The sequence below is a fragment of the Prionailurus bengalensis genome, chromosome D4 (assembly GCF_016509475.1).
Source record: "Prionailurus bengalensis isolate Pbe53 chromosome D4, Fcat_Pben_1.1_paternal_pri, whole genome shotgun sequence".
Lineage (NCBI taxonomy): Eukaryota > Metazoa > Chordata > Mammalia > Carnivora > Felidae > Prionailurus > Prionailurus bengalensis.
The window spans coordinates 86,447,361-86,470,079 of NC_057359.1; the positions used below are offsets into that span (position 1 = coordinate 86,447,361).

The following is a 22,719-nucleotide window of genomic DNA, read 5'->3' on the forward strand; positions in this document are numbered from 1 at the left end:
GAGGGAAGGGGCTGCTTCATCGCACTTCGATCCATTCCATGCTTTGGTGTTTCATCCTGTCTTCACTTCTCCATCGCCCCTGCAAAACATAGTCCGTAGACACGTTCGGGGACGGCAGCAAAGGGGCGAAGGGTTCTTTCCTCGTGTCTGCACTGTGTCTCGTGGTGAGAGGCAGCTGCAAGCGGTGGGAAGTGCCTGATCACAGACACCGACAGACCCAGGCCCCCATTCTTGCTCGGCCACTGCCGAGTGGGTTACCTTGAGCAAGCACCCCACCTCTCCATGCTGCGATTTCCTTACCCAGCCAAATGGGGTTGTGAATACCCGCTTATAGCTTTGTACTAGGCCCGAGGTGGGACTTGTCTCTTTGCTGGCATTGGGCCTCCTGTTCAGAAGACGCTCAGTGAATGGAAGGTAAATTATCGCCCCCTCCTTTACCTGTCAGTTGCAGATAGACAGACACAGTGTGTGGGCAGATACTGTCTGAAACACACGGGCCTGACTCCTGGACTCTGCTGAGGGTTCCCCATCAATTCCGGTTCCTACGACTCCTAGGTCTGCTATGTACCCTTTCTGGTATTTCCTGCTGGTTTTCCAGAAGAAAGGAAGCAACTCGTTAGACCTGACTTAATGCAGCAGAAGATTTTATACCTTTTTCCTGCCTGTAGGAGCTTCCAGTTTCTAGGGCTGGAAGGGGAAGAGTGAGCTGAGGAAAATCACGCTTTCTCCAGACGCCTTCCTTTTGCCCCGTCTTGCCCTTAACAAAATGGATTTGCACCTGCCTGGGGCTGCCTCTTGACATTGACTGACCCAAGGCTATGAGCACGTACTGCCCTGGCCTTTCCCCTGATCTCTAGAAGGTGTGTCAGTTTTACACCCCTACTTCGGGGTGACCAAATTCCAGTGTGCCTGGCGCTCTCAGAGTGAGCAGGTCCTGCAGACCAGTCCACGTGGCCATTCCTGGTTGTGTCAAGATGGACCTGTTACTGTCAACCCCCTTTCTAGATACCACACCATTCAGTGGAGAGATTGGATATCCTCTCCCTCCCCTCCCCACTCCCTGGAGCTTCCCCGGCGGGTCACCCTTTCTCCCCGTATCGTTTTTTCCTTTTTGTTACATAGACGCTGGGATAAAGCTCTCTCTGTCCCCTGCTCGTGTGTATGTTGCATGCACGTGTCGGAGAACTCTCAGCTCAAACACAGCTTTGCGGGGCCGAAGCTGTCACGGCCAGGCTTTGGTGTAAATTTCCCTCTTCAGCTTTGGTCCTGACTTGCAGTTCCCTGTTGGGGGGGTGGAACCCTGGGGAGATAACGGTGCCCGTGCAGATCCACGGAGGGGCCTTGCGCAGACAGCTGACGTCCGCAGTGTGGCCTCACCCGCTTGGTGCATGCCGGCTGTCCTTGCGGCCTGTGTGCGTGTGCACGTGCGCGTGCTCGCGTCTTGCTTTCTCATACCTCATTGGCTGCATAAAACGTAGGCCTAACTTGGCATGTTCCTGTAACGTACCTTTGTTCAAGCAGTCAGCTGGCCTCTGTTCTCCCGCAGGTTCTACTCACATTCTTACTCCCACCAAATTTCTCATGGACCTGAGACACCCCGACTTCAGGGAGGCCTCTAGGGTATCTTTTGAGGATCAGGCTCCAACAATGGAGTGAGAGCCAAAGAAACAAAGTAAAAGCAGCTTATTACAGAAAAGAAACTCTTCCACTCTGAAGGGTTTTCTTTGATTATTCCGTCACTCTTTTTCTTTATTTTACCCTTTTCAGTTTATTTATTTGATTTCCTTTCAACAAGAAAATGCTTGCAGTTCTTAACACCGATTGAAAATGTGTCCGATGCTGCCTTCACAGACCCTGCCGCGAGAGCCTCTGGGCCCCGGCCTGCCAGCTCACTCGTGCCCTGGGTCACCTGCTGCTCAGTCAGGCAGTGCAGCCCCCTGGGTTGTAAACCAAAAATGATCATGACTGCTATGACCAGTCCTTCGGAGGGACTGGAAGCCGAGGGATGCCGGAGGCACGGCACGCAGGCCTACCGGCCCGGGATGTATCTGTGGGCACCAGGCAGGGAACGCGTAGCGTCCTGCTTGTGACATGGTGTGGGAAGTTGTGAGTGAGGCCAGTAGGTGTTCAAGGGACTGTCCTGTCCAAGAAGGCAGAACTCCAGTGGAGAGATCCATGGGCACCTGATCATGGGGAAGGCTCATTGGAGTGCGTCAGGATAGACTCCACGTCAGTGGTAGTTAGACACGTAAATTCCTTTTTTCCGGGGCAGGCACTCGTCCCAGGGAACTGTTGCTAAGGGGTGACAGGGTCACGAGCCACCACGTACTTGATGAACTCCAGCCACCAGTGGAAATCTCGTGTCTCGTGTTCATCTGGGGCAGATGGCCCTTCGTGGTCATTTACTGTCTCAGTAGTTGCTTTTGTTTTCATTCTCCTGTGGGTTTTTTTCCAGGGTTGAGTTATCACACCCCTCTCTCTCACTGAAGTCTGTTAGTGAGATCTGAGAACCTTTGGGTAAAAATCTGTTCTTAACGCGGTGTGCTGTTCGAAAGAGCGTCTTCTCTCTCCCACCGCGCTTGTGCCTTTGCCTGTTACCCAGGAACCGGCATCTGTCTGGTGGATTATCCAGACTTTATTCTCATCCTCATCCTTTCCCCTCTCTTGCCGTCCCTCATATGTCCCGGGAACCTCCTGTGAAGTGTTAAGTGGCAGATGCATACTGAGGAACTCCATTGTAGCATTAGTTATTCTGTAGTTTCCTCACACAGCCTGTGAGGAGGCCACACTCTGTTCACCTGCCCTCATGTACTTCACCGACGACGTCCCTGCCCCTCTCCCGCCCAGACTGGCATGTGGCCTGGTGAGTCAGAAAGCATGAGTCACCTGGAGCAGTCGGGAGGCCTAGACTCTTGCCCCGGTCCTGCCAGGGGCACGTGTGGGACTGCAGGAGGTCCTTCCCCCGCCCCCCAACCAGGGCACAGAAGGCAGAATGCGGGGGGGCTGGGTCCTGGATCGCAGGGCCCCAGGTCCTGAGCTCTGACCATCTAATTCAGCAACTCGGATCGGGTGCCTCAGCGCTTGCGGTCCTGCCCTCGTGCACCTGTGCTCTCTGGTATACCTCAGGGGACTGGGCTGTCAGAGCCATGACCAGGGTCGGGGTGGGGGGGGGGCACCGGAAGCATGCTTGTTTGTATAAAGAGAACGTGCTCCATCCAAAACGGGACTCGCTCTAAAGGTCGGGACAGGCAACTGTGCGCTTTGTCTCCTCTCCTTCCTGTGGCCGAGAGATGGCTCCCCCGGGGCACTGGTGAGGGGAGAAGCAGCACGTGGGTCACCTGCACGGTGCGGGGCAGGCTGGCCGTGGCCCTGCACTGCCTCCCTCTAGACAGTGCCGCCAATGGGCGGTGGATAAAAGCGATTGTGAAGAACACAGCCATTGTTTAGAAGCACCTTGGTTGCTTGGTAATCAGAGACATCTGGTTCTGTGTGCAGATGGCAGGGAGGTGATCGGCATTTGCTGCAGGATGTATTTTCAGACTTACGGAAGGAAAGATGTTCAGTCCAGGCTTGGGTGGCAGACCACTTGCAGGGTCTGAAAGACCTGCAAACCCAGAGCCCGGGGGCTCCAGCTAGGATTCACTCTGCGATCCCCTGCCCCGGAAGCAGCCTGTCCTTTGCAGGCTGGTGTTCTTTGTTTTGTGCTCAGTCAGCATAGGTTCTCGGCTGCCATCTGAGCAAAGAACACAAATACTCGAGTTGTGTACTCGTGGCTTCTGAAATGCTTTTTGGGGCAGTGTCGTGTTTTAGAGAGTTCCTTTAGGAAAAAGCAAGGCACGGAGCCCTAATCCCAGGGAGGTCAGAAGACAGATGAAAATCTGACTTGCCTCCTTCTGTTGTGATTGTCTGGTGACCAGAGACTAGGACAGTGTGGGCCGGGAGCAGGACGGGTTGTCTCCGCCCAGAGTCGATGTCTGCAGTTGTCTGCAGCAACTTAGCTTCTAGGAGATGAGTTTTCCTGCTCGTCAGTGAACAAGAGCATCCCTTGCCGGCTCCCCGCGTGGGTGCCAGCGCCCACTGATCCTCCGGCCCCTCTCTCCCCCAGGTGCCGGGTGAAGGGGGCCGGCTGGGCAGCCGGAGTGCACAGGTGTCCCCAAGCCTCACTTCCATTGCATTAATCAGTCACCTCCATGTTGTCCAGAAGCAAAGTCTTTGCTTTAGGTTCTCACCCCAAGCTCTGGGGGAGGGTTGTGTTAAAAGTACCAGCCTTGAGGGAATGTCCAAGAGGCTATTGGAAGCCGGTGGAAGAGCCATACACAGCACTTGCACTTCAGAAAAAGGGTTCGTTTTTTTTATATTGAATATTTCACTTTATTCCCAGTTGGAGTCAGACAAGTCTCATGTTTCAGTGGGACTCAGATTTGAATCTGTACCCAGAACCAACCCATTGCCCAGCTGCTATTTGAGCACTCACTTGCATGTCCCCTCCTGGGGCCGGGTGTCCAGAAGCGAGACCGACGGCATGACATCTGGGCCCGGCCGTGCCACCGAAGGGCTGCGAACGTGCCCCCTGCCGCTCTGGGCTTCATTCTCCCACCTTCAGGACGTGGGCTGGCCAGGAGCGTGTTTCCAAAACCTGGCAGATCAGCAGACTCTCCTGGGTTGCTCTTGAATGTACACCCTCCCTGGTGCCCCCCCCCCCCCCCCGGGGTCTTCGGAGTCCGTAGGTCTGTGTCGGCCAAACCCAGGGATGCCTAGACAGCTGACCTGATTTTCAGATTCTGTCAGAGAGGAAGGATTTTGTCCAGGCAGAGCTCTGGCCCACAGCTTTGACAGCCCTTTGGGTGACTTTGTTTTTGGAGACACCCACTCACATTTCTCAGTCTTGCAGTCATGTAGCATAAGAGGGATGGACCCTCCGTTGCGGTTCTGGAGAACCGACGTGGGCCCCCTGTGGGTTCTAAATGTGGGTTTGCGATATGTGTATCCCAAACGCACCCAGCTCCGTTCGCGGTATTTGTGGTGGTGAAAACCTTGACCAGGACATTAAAACAGTACAGATGACTCAGTGGCAAGAATTGGCTCTCAGGGGATTCGGATCAACAACAGCTGGTCTGAATCCTTTAAAGACACCCAGTAAGTTAGGGTCCAGGAGTTCCTGAGCCTGTCGCAAAGATACTTGGCCCTGGAGGTTTTCTTCTTTCAGTCAGACTGGGACCACCAGATGGTCAGCTGTCAGGTGATAGAAATTCTAGAGCATGGATTCCTTGATCTCTTTTTGGCCTCCCTCAGGCCGTGGATTTGCCTGCAAGCAGGGGTCAGGAGCAGCTTGGGGTGGGTATCTGCTCAGAGGCTCCCTTTTGATTTTTCCTCTCAGTCGAGTCTACTGTCTCATTTCCTGGAACTCAGCTAGATGGCTGCGGGAGGGCATTAGGGACGGTTTCTCCGGCGTGTTGCCTTTACCTGGAAAACCCCCAAATTGATTCTGCACAGAGTACCTGGCTGTCTTTCCGGGTGTAGATGCGCAGGCTGCATGGAATTGAGGTTGGGAAGGCCCTCATTCTGGCAGTGGTTCACTGTTCAGAATTTGGCAACGTTTATTCCTGTTTTCTCATTTGGGGAGTAGTCTTTGACCTTATTTTAGGACCAGTAGGACGATCAGTGAGGTCAGAGAAATGAGTGTACCTTGGGGGAAGGTGGTCCTGTAAAAATGCCCAGGGACATACTGCTGAAGGCCGCGTGGCCTTTGCTGAAGGAGCCTCGGGTCTGCAGAGCAATGGGTTGGCTTTAGAGCGCAGGGGCTGGTGGAGGCTATAAGCTCAGCACCTCTGGGAAGTAGCCGTGGACTGGTTCCTCAGGACAGTGACAGGGTGACTAGAGCTTGAATGCTGGAGGACAGGAGGTTGGAAGAAGCGAAGCCTCTCATGCTAGAGAGGGATTCACAAGCTTTCTGCCGGTCCGGACTTGACCAGGAAGGTTCAAGGCCTGCAGTCCCAGCAGTCACGCGTCAGCTGAGCACACAGTGGTCAAAGGCATAGGGACCCTGGTATTCGGAATCACCCCCGACAAGCCAGCCAAAGCCTTCTTTTGCCTACCGTCAGGGTGGCAGTCTGGCACCCTGGTGGTTTCTGTCCCCATTCCCTCGCCTGCACCTCCAGGGAGGCACATTTTCAAGTACGGATCTCTTTTGTTCAGTTCTTCTCTCCCACCGGGACCTCTTTCTTTGAAGCCCACTGCTGCATGTGTACAGGCCTCATGTTCACGCACCAGTCACTTCTGTTCTGTTTGAGTAAAGTCCATGTCCAAACCACACGGTCCATGCATCTTTTTTTACTGCATTTATTAGATTCTCTCTCTCTCTCTCTCTCTCTCTCTCTCTCTCTCCTTATGAAAAGGGACTTCATTTATTTTTTAATTTATTTTTTAATTTTTGCAGTAGAAGTATATCTAATTCCATTAGCTTAAATTTTTTGCAAGCATTTCTAACCTCTTACAATGTGCGGTCTCTGCAAGGTAAGGCCTCAGGTACCCTGGCCCTTTCCCTTTCACACCTGAGGTCCCGCCCATCAGGGCAGCACCAGCCGGCTGGCTCCCAGAGGTCAGTGGCTTCCCCAGGGTGCCCTGCCCGTCACTTCCTCCCCAGCAGGCGCCATCCTTTCCATACACAGCCCCCTACCGACCCCACCCCCTCCCCAGCCTTCCCCTGCCATATGGTTTGGAATTTCTCTCCCCGGCCGGCTTCGCCTCGAGTGCAAGAGAGAATCAGAAACGCAGCCGCCCCGTCCCCTGGCAGATGGCACTGAGCCCAGATGGAGAGGCGGGCGGGCTCCTTCCTTGGTACAGCCTGGGACCATGCCTAAGTCAGAGGATGTGTTTTGTTTATCCACCGTCCCCAGGTGCCTCCCAGGCCTATTGTGATGTGGACCCAGCACCCAATCCCCACCCCCCTCCCTGCTTCCACTAGACCCAGACCAGGGTGGGGGCGGGGGAACAGATGCAGATCTGGGAACTGAAGGGCAGGAAAGGAAATGCGGCAGAGCCTGGAGCCAGCAAGCTCACTGTCTTTTCTGCCCCCCAGGATCCACGCACATTCTCACCCCACAGAAACTGCTGGACACGCTGAAGAAACTGAATAAAACAGATGAAGAAATAAGCAGTTAAACAAATAAGCCACCCCTCCAAAAAACGAACCCTATTCCCACAGTGCTCCACAGCCCCTGCTGCTGCCCGCCTCAGTTACTTTGCTGACCCTGTCCCTCCACTGCCTCCCCCAGCTCTGCACGCCCTGGACGGCACTGTCGCCGCTGCGTTCTCGTGTTTAATGATGCCCTCTTCCTGTGTGAAACAAGAGAAAATAATGCATTGTGTTTTTTAAAAAGAGTATCCTCTATATGTGTCCTAAGGGGAGAAGTTCCTGTGTAAGGGACATACTGCTGGAGAAGTTGTGGAACTGTCTAGAATGAGTGGACACCTTCTCCCCATTACTATGATTCCCTGACCTTGTACATAGCCCAGTGTGACATGCGCAGATTGCTTGAGTATGGGAAGGTAGACGTTTGGGTGTTTTACAAAATCTCTTTTGGGTTGTTCCTGTTCTTTTCGGGAATCCCAGAGATGTCTGTTCCTGGAGTATTTCAAACTGAGGATTAATCTGTGGTCTCCACGCCAGTCCTTATCCACCCCTCAGCCTGCTCCCGTCCAGATACGCTTGGCGGTGAATATCAGGTGACATCATCGAGTGAGGTCCGAGCTGGAAGTGACCTCTTTGGCTTCCCCGGTGGCTCGTCCTCCCCAGGGGTCGTGGGAGGGGCTGGAGGTCCGTGAAGTCAGGCTGGGTGCTGGCTGGCATGCGGCCTGTCACCGCTCCTTCCCTGGCCCGCGTCCACAGCGCTGTGATCCCAAGGGAAGTAGTCTGGGGGCCTGAGTCACAGGGCCCCAGCAAGCGAGGAGCAAGCTCCCGCCAGGACCTTTGTCTCTTGGAGAAGCAGTTAGGCTGGGGTTTTTGGCAAGACCTTTCCTTTCCCGGGCACCACCACCCCTACCGAACCTGTTTCTCAGTGGGGTCAGCATGGATGGTGCTCGAGGGCCAGGAACGGACGAGGATGGGACCGGTAATGCAGGCTCCTGGGCAGAGGGCCCTTTCTTGCAGAGAAGGGTCTGTGTGCCTAAGACTTCAAACCGCCAGGAGAACAGCCTGTTGAATTTATGCAGACTCTGTTCAGATCATCCTCAGTTTAAGATACTTCATGATACTTTATTTTGTGTAGCGTGGGGTCATTTGTCGTCGTGGTTGTAAGAGAAAATGATCATTTTATTCTCTGTATAACACTTAGCTCTAGAGCAAAAATGAAAGAAGCAAATGCAGAAAGGGTGTCCCGTCATCCTCTAGACTCAGCAGCAACTCCGTTCTCCGATGGTGAGCGCACCACGTGTGCTGCTGCTGTGGTCATGAAATACAATGACAGTGGAAGTCACAAAAATGTCCCCTGCCCAGCCCCCCCGCTGCCCTTTAGCCCCTGCCAACCGTGTGCATATTACTGTCTCGTGATGTCCTTGCAGACGTGGTGAGTGCTAGTTCCACGCGGCCGCCCGCTTTCCTTTCAGAGCGCGCTCCTCGCCCTCCCCGTTGGATGCTTTGTGGTGTTTTCTCAAGGCTTTGAAATCTCCCCTGCTCACTCGCATTAGTTTTCAGGCCTCTTCTGTCTCCCTTCTCCCCCTTAAGATACCTTGTTTCCTTAGGACAGAACTGTAGGTGCTCGCACTGGTTCGTCTCCTGCTGTCCCTGCTTGTTCTGTCCCCTCCCCTTGACCAGACAGGGCCCACAGTTCGGGGCCTTGTTTGTCAAACATGTTGGGTTTCCTCTCTCTGTTATTTATATAAAAATAATTTATCAAAAGAATATTTTAAAAAAGCTAGTCTGTCTTGAAACTTGTTTACCTTGAAATTATCAGAATCTCAGTGTTGGAAAGTATTGAAGCACAAACATGTATCATCTCTGTACCGTTCTGTACTAAAGCACTCAGTCTAATAAATAAATCGATCCGCACCCATTCACGGTGTCCGGGGCGTCTCCTGGTTTGGTTTCACTTTGGGGAGTCGAAGGAGAAAGGCTTCTGCCGTGGTCCGTTGTAGATGAGACCGCCACCCCGGCTGTGGCCTGGAGTCTTCTGGATCCCCAGTCAGCATCACTCGTAGTAAGATCTGTAACAGCTGGGGCGCCTGGTGGCTCAGTCCGTTAAGCATCTGACTTCGGCTCAGGTCATGATCTTACAGTTCACGAATTTGAGGCCCGCGTCGAGTTCTCTGCTGTCAGCACAGAGCCCACTTTGGATCCTCTGTCCCCCTCTCTGCCCCTCTCCCACTTGTGCTGGCTCTCTCAAAAATAAACATTAAAAAAAAAAAAGATCTGTAACTGTCACATTTTAGGACAGTCCACGAAGTTTGTCTTGGGCCCCGGGCAGCAACAGGACTCAGCTTGTGGACAAGGGAGCTCTTCCTCGTCTTCTCTCTCCTTACCTGGAGTGTCTCTCTAGCTCGGAGACTGTAGCTCCGAGACTGCAGGCCTCCATCTTGCAGATGCTGCCTGCTCACTGGCAGTGTATTTAGGGCGTGTGAGGAGGTCAATTTATCAACCCTCCCGTTCTCCTCTCTTCCTGCTGCCACACCCTCTGGCCTCATGAGCTCTCCCAATCAGATGGGGGTGTGTGTCCTGCTGCTCTGGAAGCCGGTTCAGAACCCGGGCAGACGGAGATGGGTTTGGCCCAGCATGGGGAGTAGACCCTTGAGTTAGGGTTGGGGTCACACCAGAAACTTGCTGGCATAGGAGGCACAGGGGAGTGGGATTCTTTAGGAACTTCTGATTCTAGTCTTTGGTCCCCAGTGACCGCCTCATTCAAATCCTGATCTTCAAGGCATGAAGACTCCTGACAACTGGAGGCCAGTTGGTGGAAGTTCTACCTCCTCCACCCAGCTGGCTGCTGGTGAGACTTGCCTGATAGGTAACGATGCCAGTGACCATTTACTGAGTTCCTGCTCCGCGCCAGACCCCTCACGTACTGTGTCTCTTGGGTGAGCCCCCTCCCAGTTTTACAGGCGAGGAAGCCGCGGCCAAGAGCGATGCAGTTAACCCACAAAGCCCACTCCAGCTGGGGGGCATCAGACACTCATCGTCTTAGGGCGGCAGTTGCTGCCCCAGTAACCAAACCCTGGAATGAGATCCAAGATCAGAATGTTTAAATTCTAAATTGTTCTGGGGGCACCTGGGTGGCTTAGTCGCTTGTGTGTCCGACTTTGGCTCGGGTCATGATCTCATGGTTTGTTGAGTTGGAGCCCCACATCAGGCTCTGTGCTGACAGTGCAGAGCCTGCCTGGGATATTCTCTCTCTCTCTCTCTCTCTCTCTCCTCTCTCTCTTAAAATAATAAACTAAAATAAATAATTCTAAATTGTTCTAAACTGAGTTTATGTTAAAACAAAGTGAATGCTCTTGGCTCCTTCCTTCCAGGGCTACGCATACCCTCCAGGCCCATAGTAGTGACTTGTTAGTCTCTTCCTGATTGTTTCTGACCTGCTCTGACCCAGGGTTTCTGCCACCTGTCTCCACTCCACCGCCCCCCCTCCCCCGCACCGAGGCAGAGACCTGGCCCATTTTATGCTCCTGGCAAGAGTCCTGGTTCTTTTGTGTTTACACAGCACAGATGGAGCCTGTGGGCCGCTCCTCCAAAAAGCCTCCAGTGGTGTTAAATATTCTTGGAGGGACGGGCGGTTCTGAAACCAAAGCAGACGATGCTGAACCAGTAACTGAGCAATCCTAAACTAAGGTCAAGGGCCGTAGCCGGTCACTCTGCCTTTCCAGGGGGCCAGGTCTAGGCTGGGTGGGGGTGGGAGGGGCGGGTCTCAACCAGGCCCTGTCAAGGGGCCTGTACACCCATCTCAGTGTGATACCAGGCGTTCGCTCCTAAGAGAGAGAGTGGCAGAGTGACTAGGAGCACAGACCTCGGCCTCGGGCAGGCCTGGGTGGAATCCACTCAGTCTTGTCCTACTGGACCCTGATGAGGGACTTTGTCCCCTCCTGCGAGGGACGCCTGTGGACGGGTGATGCTGGGCCGGCCCATGGTAAGTACAAGCAGCACTCGATCGGTGCTGATGGTGCTGCTGCTGATCCCCAGCCACGTCTGTGGGGAGAAGAATAAACATGCCCATGCACTAGCGGGGGAAGCATAGGTCCGTCAGCTAGAGAAGGGGTAAACTGCGGCTACTCTGGCAGTTACAGATGGGTGCCCTACACCTGTCCACATGAATAAATCTCCAGAACGGTGTCGAGTGAAAAGATGAAGTTCCAGAAGGACACATACGAATGATGCATTTATATAAGGTTTTAAAACTGCATAGAGAGCTACATAATGCTATGGATACGTATGTTGTAAATGTGCAAATGCTTGCACGAGAATGATACATCAACCAAAATTAGGGGGCCTCCTGGGTGGCTCAGTTGGTTAAGCGTCCGACTCTTGATTTCTGCTCAGATCACGATCTCCCGGTTCTGAGTTCAAGCCCCGTGTCAGGCTCTGCGCGGATGGTGTGGAGCATGCTTGGGATTCTCCGTGTCCATCTCTCTGCCCCTCTTACCCCTCAATCCCGCTTGAGCTCTCTCTGTGTCTCTCAAAAAATAAATAGGGGCACCTGGGTGGCTCAGTCGGTGGAGCGTCCAACTTCGGCTCAGGTCATGATCTCGCGGTTTGTGGGTTTGACACCTGCGTCGGGCTCTGTGCTGACAGCTCGGAGCCTGGACCCTGCTTCGGATTCTGTGTCTCCTTCTCTCTCGGTCCCTCCCCCCGCCTTGTGCTCTCTACCAAAAATAAAATGTAAAATAAATAGTTTTTAAAAATTAGGATGGTGGCTACCCATGAGGCAGAGGATGGTTACTGTTGTGTTAACCTTATATCCGCAATCACAAAAGGAATCAGTGGTTTAAACTAGTGCTTTACTGAATCAAAAAATATATAGGTAATAATTCTAACTGTAGCTAATAAGTATTGAGCAATTATTATGGCAGGCATGAGTGTTTTCTATTTATTTTGCTGAATCTTCTCAATTCTAGGAGCTAGATGTCATTATTAACCCACTGACAGATGGGGAAGCAAACCTTGAGCAAACCTCAAGATCATGACCTGAGCCAAAGTCAGATGCTTTGCCGACTGAGCCACCCAGGCGCCCCCAAATGGTGGTTTTCTGAAGCCACTCCTCTTAATTGCTCTCTACCGAGATCTCCATTGGTTTGGACAACGCCCTTACACACAGGAGTTTTTGAAGTTCTGATACAAATAAAGCCAGCTCCCCGGGGCAGAACCGTGGAACTCCCTGTCCTTCCCTGCCTGTTTTTCCCCAGAGCGGAACCCATGAACCACTGCACCCAAGCTGGGAGCCGACCTACTTTTCCTGGAGTGACCGTGCTCTACAAGTGAGAACTAGGAGGTGGCAGCCCCTGGTCTTCTCAGCTTGCTCCCGCGGGTGGGGAACCCCCACCCTATGGGCCAACCGCGGTGGGGGCCATCAAGGTCCAAGTATTCCCAGCTTGCCACCGCCTGGACTAAGCTTCCACCTTGCAAGTGGGCCCGTGTGGGAAGTCTTGTCTGCTGCACCTGCTTGAAATCAGATTTTGCCACATAGGACCGGAGAGGAGGATGAGAAAGGCCAGCAGCCTGCCCTTCCCAGGATGAAGCTGTGGCCCCAGACTAGGAGCTGGAGGGTAAGGATGCCCCCACTTGCTCAGAACGGTGCACCCCAGCTTAAACATCTATAACACAGAACCGAGGATGGGGAGTGGGTGCGTTTTTTTGTTTTGTCTTTTGACACCAAATACATGTCACTTTTCTACACCATTTCTCCAAATCTCCAACACCAACTGGGGTGTCCGATGGCTCAAGTCATTTCTGACACCACCTACTCAGTGCAGACCCCATAGGTCAAGGGCTCAATCCCATGAAACTGTGCCCCTTCAGATGCCAGCCACCAATGGGGTACCCCGCCTACCCATACTTCTGCCCAGCTGACTACAAATTCTTGAGTTCCCAAGACCCCCGTCCTCAGGTTTGATAATTCATAGGACAATTTACAGAACTCAGAAAAGCACTTTACTTACTGTTTTATTATCAAGGATACAACTCGGGTACAACCAAATGGGAGATGCATGGGGCAGGGGGTGGCCCAGAACTTCCCTGCCTCCTCCAGACATACCACCTGATTGGTTAAATCCTTGGCCCCTGGTGATCTCAATATCCACCCCCTCTCTCCTCCCCAGAGGTTTGGGGCAGGAGTGGGTTCTGTGGAAAGTTCCAACCCTCTATGTGCTTGGTCTTTCTGGTGACTAGCCCCCCATCCTGAGGCTGTCCCCCACCCACAGTCCCTTCATTAGCATAAACTCCGGCACAGCAAAAGATTTGTTATGAATAACAAAAGATACTGTCTCATTTAGGAAATTTGGAGGGTTTTAGGTCCTCTGCCAGAAACCAGGGGCAAAGAACAAATACATATTTTTTCTTAAACCTCAGCAGTGGGGCGTCAGGGTGACTGTTGGTTGAGCATCGACTCTTGATTTCTGCTCAGGTGGTGATTTCACAGCGGGATTCAAGCCCCATGCCGGACTCTGCACTGTGCAGAGCCTGCTTGGGATTCTCTCTCCCACTCTGCCCCTCCCCCACCCACATGCTCTGTCTCTCTCTCTCTCTCTCTCTCTCTGTCTCAAAATAAAGTAACACAACTCCAGCAGATAAGGGGGTGGGTCACTGCCCAAATACCACCCTCATTCTTGCAGGGATTTAGTAGATTTTCCTGAATGTTTCTCTATTCACTGTATGCCTTTGGAACAATTAACAGACACTTTGGGGCAGATGGAGCATTTCCACTGAGCCTTGTGGAACACGGAGCCAGTCTCTGAACAGGGTCATCCTGAGATCCCAGCATGGTCTCAGAGGCCTCAGGAGAGAGGTTCCTTGGCCTGGGAGCCGGGTGACTGTCTTCTCGTTCTGGGGGACTCTGGGGAAGTCCCCCTCTCTGATTGGCACAGTGAGGCAAGGCAGTGGTTTCTAGGGCTCACCCACTGTAACATTTCCACCCGGGGGAAGGAGAGGTCTCCCCAGAGTCCAAAAAAGTGCCCCAAGAGCCTGGCATCCTGATTTTTGAGATGCCATGATCTGGGACAATCCAGCTTACAGCCTCTGTCGGTGCTTGGCCTCGGAGGGGGAGGCTGGTTGCTAGTGCCCAACCTTGCCAGGAAGAGGGCAGGGTCCCTTTAAGATCTGCCTCACTCCCTGAGTTTGTTGCTATGTATGGGACCAACTTCCTTAGCAACCACCTGGCTTCTTAAAGGGGCCCTGGGGCAGTGGTTGCCACCAGCCATGGCTCCCAAAAAGAAGGCAACTAAGGGGACCAAGGAGCCCGAGGTCAAGAAGAAGAAAGGTGGCAAGAAGGATGCCAGCATGGCCAGCAAGCCTGCGGAAACGCCTTTAGGCGAGGAGATGCGAGAATTCTACCACATCCAGATCCGAGACCTGGAGGACAGGCTGGCCCGGTGGGTAGGCAGTCAGGGTGGTCCTGTTGGGTCAGAAGCCCTGCTCAGAGCTGACCGCTGTGCAGGCTCGCTCCGGGGGTCCGAGGCCTGTGTTCTGGCCTCTAGACTCCAGCCTCAGTTTCCTCCTAAGTAACACTGAGAGGCTTCACAATTTGGCCTCACCCATCTCAGCTCCCAGAGTCCTGGGGCCTTAATGCTAAACTGGCAACCCTGCCCCAGGCAAGCACCGCTGGTGCCTGCCTCACTCCTGCACCGTGGGATCACGTGCTTTATAAAAGGACAGACTTCGATCGGTGGGATGAAGTGAAAATGGCAGCCCCCTGGCAGGTGGGTAGAATACATGTCCTTCCTCCCACCACCTCTCCCACTCCCATGACGCCTGCGCTACGATTCCCTGCACTGTGTACACCACTGACATACCCACCTGCTGAGCCCAGGTGTTTTTTCCCACTGGGCCTCAGTTTCCCCAAATGTAAAGGAGGGTTGTCTCCCCAGGGCTGCATGACATAGATGGAACTGTGTGTGGGAAGGGTCTGTACCTCTTCTGAGACATGCTCACTTGCTTATTTTTCTTATTTTAAAACTACTTTCTTCCTAGTTATGATGCACTAGCCCAGTCTCAGGGTGACCCTTAAAAGACAAACCCCTTTCTAATAAATAAATAAATAAATAAATAACCCCTTTCATGACCATCAGGCAGTTCTTCCCCAAGTGATGTTGCAGATACTCACGGCCAACGTTGAGTCCCACAGGTGGGTCCCGTGCTGGTGCTTCACTGTGTCCTTGAAACAGTCCCAGGAGAGAGGTCCTGACCATCCCCATTGTACAGGCGGAGGGACTGAGGCTCAGAGAGGGAAGTCACTCCCAGGAAGAAGAGGTGCCAGGATGGGAGCCCTGGCCCTCCTGACCTCCCTGTGCCAAACTGCTCCCTCCTCCACGAAGCAAGTCGTTCGGCTCTGCACTCCCCAATGCCCTGTAAGCAGCAGCCCTTCAGAAGATGTTGGTTGAATAGGGGCACCTGGGTGGCTATCGGTTGAGCGTCCGACTTCAGCTCAGGTCACGATCCCACAGTTCGTGACTTTGAACCCCAATCCGGCTTGCTGCTGGCAGCCCGTCAGTGCAGAGCCCACTTCAGATCCTCTGTCCCCCTCTCTCTGCCCCTCCCCGACTTGTGCTCTCCCAAAAATAAATATTAAAACAAAGATGTTGAATAAATAATGAAGTAAAGCAGTTTTTCCAAACAACTTCTACAAATTATTCCACTGAAAACCAGTAAATCATTTATATAATACTCTCTAAAAATTCACGTTTCCCTCAAGCTGAGAAACCAGGTGGAATGTATTTGGGAAAAATGCATTTGGAAGACAGTTGTCAAGTGCTTACTGTTTGCCGAGCCCCTTTGTCAGACCCCAAGAATACAGAAGTCAGAGGTCTGCCAAGTGGATAAGACACATATGACCTCGGGTCTTGACTAAACAAGGGCCCACTTAACAGGAGGGCACCAAAAAGAGGGTCACGAATGGGGCTTAGGTTCAAGAAGGCTCCACTGAGGAGGCCCACCAGGGTTCACCGGGCAGACGAGGGTAAGGAAGACAGCAGGTGCAAAGGTTTCGGATCGCAAAGCATGGACGCGTTAGGGAGGGTGCAGAGCTGGCCGACTGCAACAGTTAACATTGTGGTTAAGAACCCTGACTTTGGGATCAGACTGATTTGGGTTCAAATTCTGATTTCACCACTTACTGACTAGGAGTTTCTTCAACCCTCTGAGCCTACATTTCCTCATCTGCAAAATGGGCATAATTATCATAGTACCCACTTCCTCACGGATTCAATGAATACACACCAGGTACCTACTATGTACCATGCACTGTCCTAGGTGTTGGGGACACAGCTGTGAGTGTAACAAAGGCTCTGGCCTGGTGGAGCTTACATTCTGGTGATGTAATGGATGTACAGCATTGAGCACAGGCATTGGCTACGGTCGTAAGTGCAGATCAGGGGGCACAGTGGGAGATGAGGCTGGATTCCCAGTGAGGAACCTCGAATGCCCCCCCACGGGAAGACCCAGGGGAGCAGGCCCAGCTGCGTGGAGGCCTGGCTTGCTCACTCTCTAGACCTCTGCCCTGCACCCCCCTCAGGTACCAGCGGAAGTGGGATGAACTAGCCGTGCAGGAGAAGCTGTTCCGCCAGGAGTTTGAGCAGCTGGCCAACAACAAGAAGGAGATCGTGGCCTTCCTCAAGCGCACACTCAACCAGAAGGTAGATGAGATCACTGAACTCAACGAGCAGCTGCAAAGCCTGCAGCTGGCCAAGGAGGTAGAAAAGGACGCCTTTGAGGCACAGCTAGCCCAGGTGCGCCATGAGTTCCAGGAGACCAAGGACCAGCTCACCACGGAGAACATCATCCTTGGTGAGGAGGGGACTGGCAGGCGAGTCTGGGGCACAAGCCACGGGGGCAGGGAACCCAACGCTCTTGCTCTTCGGGCTCTAATCCCAGCTCTACCATTAACTCCGTGGCCTTAGGCAAGCACTTCTCCTAGACCTTCAGGTTTCTCAGCTGGGAAATGGGGATAATACGTCTACCTTGAGTAACAGCAGCTATGTGCCGCTTCCCACACATTACCTTCCGTAATTGTCCCAGCCATCGTCCGAGGCAGGAAATACTATCAACCCCTGCCCCGTCTGTAGGTGAGGAAGCACTTCAAGGAGTTGAAGTGTCTTGCCCAAGGTCACCCAGCTGGCGTTTTTGTTTTTTTTTTTTTTTTGGTTTTTGGTTATTGGTTTTTTTTGAGGCTTAAGGGCAGCAGTAGTGCCTGGCCCAGAGAAGTCGTTCAAGTTCAATGGCTGTTGTCACTGTCACTTTCCAGAAAATAGAGGTCAAGGGAGGCATTTCCAAAGAGGCGAAACGTGAATGGGGCTTCATAAGATTAGTGGTGGGGAAGAGATGGCGTTTCAGATGAAGACAATGAGTAAGGGCAGGACGGAGCATAGCATCTCGTAGGGACAGGGGTCTGGCCTTACTGGATTGAGAAGCACAGTGGGGGCAGGAGGACTTGGAGGAAGTGGGGAGGGAGGGGCATCGCGCAAGGCCATCGCCGCCCTCCCAAGGCGGCCCCTCACCGGGCCCGTGCCCTGCGGTGGGGCAGGGGGGAAGCTGGCGGCTTTGGAAGAGTTCCGGCTGCAGAAAGAGGAGCTCACAGAGAAGTTCACGACACTGGAAGACCAGCTACGGAAGCAGGAGAGTGACTACAAGGACTACGTGTACAACCTCGAGAAGAAGTCTGTGCTGGACAAGGACAGGTGGGCAGGTTGGGTGCTGAGGCCACGCCAAGCTCAGGCGTCTGAGCCTCAGCTTCAAACTGGGGGGACTGCACTAGCTCAGGGACTCCCCATCCTGCTGCTCCTCAGAATCCTGGCTGGTGATGTTAGGAGGGGTGGAAAAAATAGATTAGCTCCCAGCTCTAGCCCTCACATGGGACTGGAAATCCTTGGACTTCCTCTTGCCACTTTTCATGACTTAAGTTACATTTGTTTAATAGGGAATAATACATTGATATGGATCAAAATGCCAAAGGGTCTACAGGGGCTCTACCTGGAGCCCTGCCCCTTTTGGGCGATAGAGCATAGAGGCGGCCCTAAGCGCTCTGGGGAACCCCACACGGGAGGGCAATGCCTGTGCCCACTCCGCCTGATACCCCCTCGTCCCCACCCATGACTAGACTGAGGAAGGAGATCATCCAGCGCGTGAACCTGGTGGCCACTGAGTACCGAAAGGTGGCCACTAGCCAGATGTGGGACACGACAAAGCGGGCCATCGTGGAGAACAACACGGTCACCCTGCAGCTGTCCAAGATATCCCGGCAAGGCGCACAGCTGCTACAGGAGAACGAGCAGCTAAAGGGCACCCGAGACGAGCTGTGCAAACAGCTGGATCTATTGGAGAACGCCCAGAAGGTCATGGCCAGGCATAGCAGAGGCCACCGTAAGGTGTGCCTGCCAGGACCTTGTCACAGGGCATTTGGTGCATAAAGCAGGCAGGAACCCTAGGGGTGCTGCTTCAGGGCAAACACAGCCCGGCAGGGTTGGGTCCCGGGCTGGAGCCAACTCATGAGGGAGGCAGCAGCAACGGGACAGGGTCCTTTGTGGGGGGTCCTGGGTGCTGGGCGCACCTCTGGTTTTTATTTATTTGGTCGAAAGCCCCCATAGCTTGTTGAAGCGGGACCTGCCCCGGGCCACTGGGGGCTCTGCCCAGAGATGGTGCTGGGCCCCCAGTGCCTTGGCTGGCCTCTCTGTACAAGGGGGTGAGCTCTGGGGGAGTCTGGAGCTGGGGGAGGGGGGCAGGCTGAGGGCCCACAGAGGGGCCAGGGTATGGCCACCTGCCCGCACCCGCAGATCATCCTCATGCTGACCGAGAAGTGCCGCGAGCAGCAGCGGGGCACAGTGGAGGCCGAGCAGCTGCGCCTCCAGCTGAGCCAACTGGAGCAGGACCTCGGGCAGCTGCAGCAGGACACACAGACGCTGAGGTGCGCCCTGCGGAGGGGCGCACGGTGGGAGCGAGGGGGGCCGAGCTTGAGGCCATCCCCTTTGGGCCACCTGACTCCGGCCGGTGACTTCCCCTTTCCCAAGGGGCATCGAGGCCTGGGGCTGGATGAGGGCTCCTGGGGGCTAGAGAGAAACCGCCGAGTGCAGGGAGTGCAGGGAGGTGGCTGACTCGTCCTGGTCCTGGGCCCAGGAGTCAGAGAGACCAGCTGAACCTGCAGCTGGAGAGGCAGCAGGCTGAGGCACAACAGCTACAGTGGGAGCTGACTGAAGAGCAGAAGGTTCGGGCAAATCTGGAGACAGCCCTGGCCCAGGCCACCTTCATCCTACAGGACGTTCTACAGGTGACAGAAAATGGGTGAAAGGGGCGGGGGGAGTGAGCCAACGTCAGACACTGCTTGGAGATAACCAGGACACCCGGAGAAGGCTGGGCCAGGGCCAGAGCCCCCCCAACACCCACCCCGCTGCCTTTCCCCCCGAGAGACTCCTGGCAAGTCCTTTCCTGATTTGTGTACTTCAGAGATCCCTTGAAGGTCTCCAAGTTGCTGGAGTCGCTCTCTGAGGCCCTGGAAGGCCTTGTGCCTCAGGCTTCTCATTTGGAGAATGGGTATCCCACCACAGCCAGGGTAAACTTGGAGAAAAGGGGCTCTGGGGTGTTTCCCAGAGGTGGGTGTCGGGGTCACTATGAGCCTGATCTCCACGGGCCCATCCCCACCCTCGACCGGCAGATGCAACCTGATGAGGAGGACAGCGACTCTGATGTCGTGTTCCAGCTGCAGCTCAAGGAGATGCTGCACCAAGTGCTGGCCGTGCTCAGCTCAGCCGTGGTCCTCAGCCCCCGGCTGGCTGTGTATCTCAATCAGGAGAGCCAGGCCCACAGCCCACCCAAGGGCAGGTGAGTGAGTGACCCTGTGTGACCTCAGAAGCAGCTGTGGAATTTGTTTGTCCAAGGGCTGTTCTCAGCTGACCCTGGGCCAGAACCCTGGCTTCCCAAAGCCTCTCTGAACCTCAGCGTCCTCAACTAGGAAACGCAGGTGGTGATGCCAGTCCTCTCTCCACAGCCAGCCTGGCACCCAGCTACCCAAGATGGGGTCTCTGCGTCAGCCGCCATCCAGCATCACACCCTACCAGCCAGGGGACCTGGGCCTGGTGCCTCGACGGGCCCACATCCCACCTAACCCCGAGGACCTCAGGCTGCTCTCACACACCACCCGTGTGGGAACCTTCCGGGTGCACAGCAGCCCTGAGGTAAGTGTGCCAGGGCCCCAGGCACGGCAAGATGGCAGCCAGCCCTGGGTACAGATCATATAGCTCTGCCACACTGCAGCCGCATGGAGCCCTCTAAGCCTCCATCTCCCCATCTGTAAAATGGGCCAAAGAAAAGGGTGGCAAGGCCTCACTGTGGGCTAAGGCACGCCCACGCATCACCTGGGAGAGGGGCTTGCTAGACCCTGTCGGCCCCTCCTCCGCTGGCGGGGGAAGCGTGGGAATCCCCTGAGGAGGCCTCAGCTTCCATGCCGCATCTTTAATTTTACAGATTCACACCTCTGGTTCTCCGAAAAGGTTCAAAAAGTTTAGTCTTCCTGAAGTTTCTCTACTTTCCAAGTAAAACACAGAGAGAAGACCAATCCCCATCCCAGAAGTGGACCATTGTGGCCATAGTCCCCTCTCTTTAATCTATAGGTGGCCTGGGGCAGCCCAGAGAAGAGGTCTATAAAAAGTGGATACCACAGGTTGGCACGGCACCTCTGTGAACCTGGCTGATGTGTGGGCATGGTGGTTAGGGAGGCAGGAATTCACTGAGGTCAGGGCCTAACGAGGGCCGCTGGCTTCGTTCCCGGATGTGGTCCAGGAGCATGTCGGTGGCTCGCTCCAGCAACAGAGGCAGCAGTTCCTGCTCAGCGGCGGAGAAAGAGCCCAGCACATGGGCCTGCACTGTATCAGGGTGGGCGGGGCGCCCGATGCCTATCCGCAGCCTCGGCATTGCCTGTGGGGGAGCCAGAGGGGGACCCAGGGAGTTTCGATGCCCCGTGCGGGAGGCCCCCATGTTGGCCCACCACACCCAGGGCAGGGCAAAGGGGCAGACTCACATGGGAGTTGAGACAGCTAATGCAGGAACGGACTCCGTTGTGGCCCCTTCAAGGGATATGGGAGGGACAATCAGTGCTTCCCTGGGTCAGCACCCTTCACCCCTCCCAGCCCAGGCTGGGGTCAGAGCACCCCTCTTCCCTGCCGAGACTGGGATCGGCACTCCTACCCCCACTCCAACTGGGAGGCTGTCCTCCCTAGCCCACCTTGACCTGCTCAGGGCCTCACCTGGCGCTTCCCCCCAGCTTCAGAGCCACTTTCCCCAGGGGCTTGTCCAGCTCATCATGCACCAGGTAGACCTCCTCAGCAGTCAGCCCAAACAGCTCCGCTTGGCACAGGGAAATGGTGGCCCTGGTTACTGCCCATCTGCCCAGAGGGCGCTGTCCCGACTCACGGCTCTCGTGAGGAGGGGCCCGCAATTGACCCCATTTCACATATAAAGAAACTGAGATTCCCTTAAGTACCCGAGGCCAGAGGCAGCAATTGCAGCTCAACAGGCACCTGGAGGTGAAGAGATCTACCGCCGCCCCAGAACCCCTTCTCTGGCCCCTACGCCCTCCCGGCCGGCCCATCTCTGGTGCCCTTGACTCACCGGCCCGGGCCACGCTGCGCCCGCTGGCGTTCATGAGCCGCCGGGGCCGAAGCAGGACCAGCTGGGCATCCTCGAGCGAGGCCACGGCGAGGTCGGCCGCGCAGCGCCGGTCGCGCGCCCAGGTGTCCGCCACACCCAGACGCCGCGCCAGGTGCCCCAGCACCGCCAAGCCCACGCTGTGCCGCGTGCCGGGCAGTCCAGGGTTCCCCAGACCGGCCACCTGCGGGCGGCACCGGGGAAACTGAGGTGCGACATCGCTCGCCGCCCTCTGGCTTAGAGCGCCCCCTGGGACCCAAACCGGAGAAAGGGAAACTTCGGAAGGCAGGATAGAGTGAGGAAGGGGGGCCAGAAACCCCGGAGACGCCAGAAGGCTGAGTGCCCCGGGAGCTGAGTGGGCAGAGCGCCTGGAGCAGGAGCAGAGTTCCTGGAAGCTTACAGCCCGTCAGAATACTGGCCCCATTTTCTAGATAAGATAACCGAGACAAGGAATTTGGGGGATGGTGTCTGAAGACAATGGCAGAACAGGAGCTAGCTAGGGCCCAGGAGCCCCTACGCCGCCGCGCCGCCGCCCCCGACGCCACTCACCAGCCACCGCTTCCCCGCGGGCCGGGGTTCCAGTGTGAGCACGCTCATGGCGCGACTCAACCACAGCGTAGTTCGCCGGCAGCAGTCTGGCCGCATGTCGCCCCCTTTCACGGTGTAGGCCCCGCGCCCTGACGTCAGTCAGGCCTCGACCAATCGCAGTGGCCATCCGTCCCCAGCGTCCAATCCCCGGGCGGGCCACGGGCCGCCAGGCTCCTAAGGAGCGGAAGTAGCGGGGCGGTGGCTGAGCCCGAGCCTCCACTCATTCCGCGGCGCCGCGTCACAGTGTTCCTGTGGGGTTTCTTGTGGACTTGCGGAACCCTTGCGTGACCTCCGGATTGGGAGGAAGG

At 55.1% G+C, this 22,719-nt stretch overlaps 3 protein-coding genes across 7 annotated transcripts in view; 2 read left to right on the plus strand and 1 right to left on the minus strand.

Moving 5' to 3' along the window:
- Positions 1-9,050, plus strand: part of STXBP1 (syntaxin binding protein 1) — a 74,832-nt gene extending 65,782 nt beyond the window's left edge. For 2 of the 3 annotated variants that reach the window (XM_043565921.1, XM_043565922.1), the window contains one exon: positions 7,079-9,050. In XM_043565921.1, coding sequence (XP_043421856.1) covers positions 7,079-7,161 — 83 coding nt within the window. In that variant the 3' untranslated portion in view covers positions 7,162-9,050. Of the gene's footprint in view, positions 1-1,546; positions 1,673-7,078 lie in introns of all 3 variants that reach the window. The other variant, XM_043565920.1, reaches the window with a different exon arrangement.
- A 5,345-nt stretch (positions 9,051-14,395) lies between these two features.
- CFAP157 (cilia and flagella associated protein 157) lies at positions 14,396-20,852 on the plus strand. Its single transcript, XM_043565927.1, has 9 exons — positions 14,396-14,568; positions 16,707-16,978; positions 17,715-17,868; positions 18,288-18,555; positions 18,961-19,091; positions 19,301-19,451; positions 19,836-20,002; positions 20,169-20,355; positions 20,645-20,852. Exons 1-9 carry the CDS (start codon positions 14,396-14,398, stop codon positions 20,714-20,716), a joined length of 1,575 nt encoding a protein of 524 aa, XP_043421862.1. The 3' UTR covers positions 20,717-20,852.
- On the minus strand, positions 20,667-22,697 carry PTRH1 (peptidyl-tRNA hydrolase 1 homolog). 3 transcript variants are annotated; one of them, XM_043565933.1, is made up of 5 exons: positions 22,373-22,697; positions 21,788-22,007; positions 21,424-21,523; positions 21,198-21,243; positions 20,667-21,094 (listed from the first exon to the last, which is right to left on the minus strand). In XM_043565933.1, exons 1-5 carry the CDS (start codon positions 22,466-22,468, stop codon positions 20,888-20,890), a joined length of 669 nt encoding a protein of 222 aa, XP_043421868.1. In that variant the 5' UTR covers positions 22,469-22,697; the 3' UTR covers positions 20,667-20,887. The 3 variants fall into 3 exon arrangements, with proteins under 3 accessions (XP_043421868.1, XP_043421866.1, XP_043421865.1); XM_043565931.1 differs by having other exon boundaries at positions 21,424-21,640; XM_043565930.1 differs by having other exon boundaries at positions 21,424-22,007.
- Between the last annotated feature and the right edge of the window lie 22 nt (positions 22,698-22,719).

Bases quoted from the DNA above. Each gene is read 5' to 3' on its own strand.
- CFAP157 (XM_043565927.1), top strand. From the start codon at position 14,396: ATGGCTCCCAAAAAGAAGGCAACTAAGGGGACCAAGGAGCCCGAGGTC. The intron at 16,979-17,714 runs GTGAGGAGGGGA...GCGGTGGGGCAG, and splicing joins CACGGAGAACATCATCCTTG to GGGGGAAGCTGGCGGCTTTG. The intron at 19,092-19,300 runs GTGCGCCCTGCG...TCCTGGGCCCAG, and splicing joins CAGGACACACAGACGCTGAG to GAGTCAGAGAGACCAGCTGA.
- PTRH1 (XM_043565930.1), bottom strand. From the start codon at position 22,468: ATGCGGCCAGACTGCTGCCGGCGAACTACGCTGTGGTTGAGTCGCGCC. The intron at 22,008-22,372 runs GTGAGTGGCGTC...TGCCGCCCGCAG, and splicing joins CCGCGGGGAAGCGGTGGCTG to GTGGCCGGTCTGGGGAACCC. The intron at 21,244-21,423 runs GTGAGGCCCTGA...TATCCCTTGAAG, and splicing joins AAGCTGGGGGGAAGCGCCAG to GGGCCACAACGGAGTCCGTT.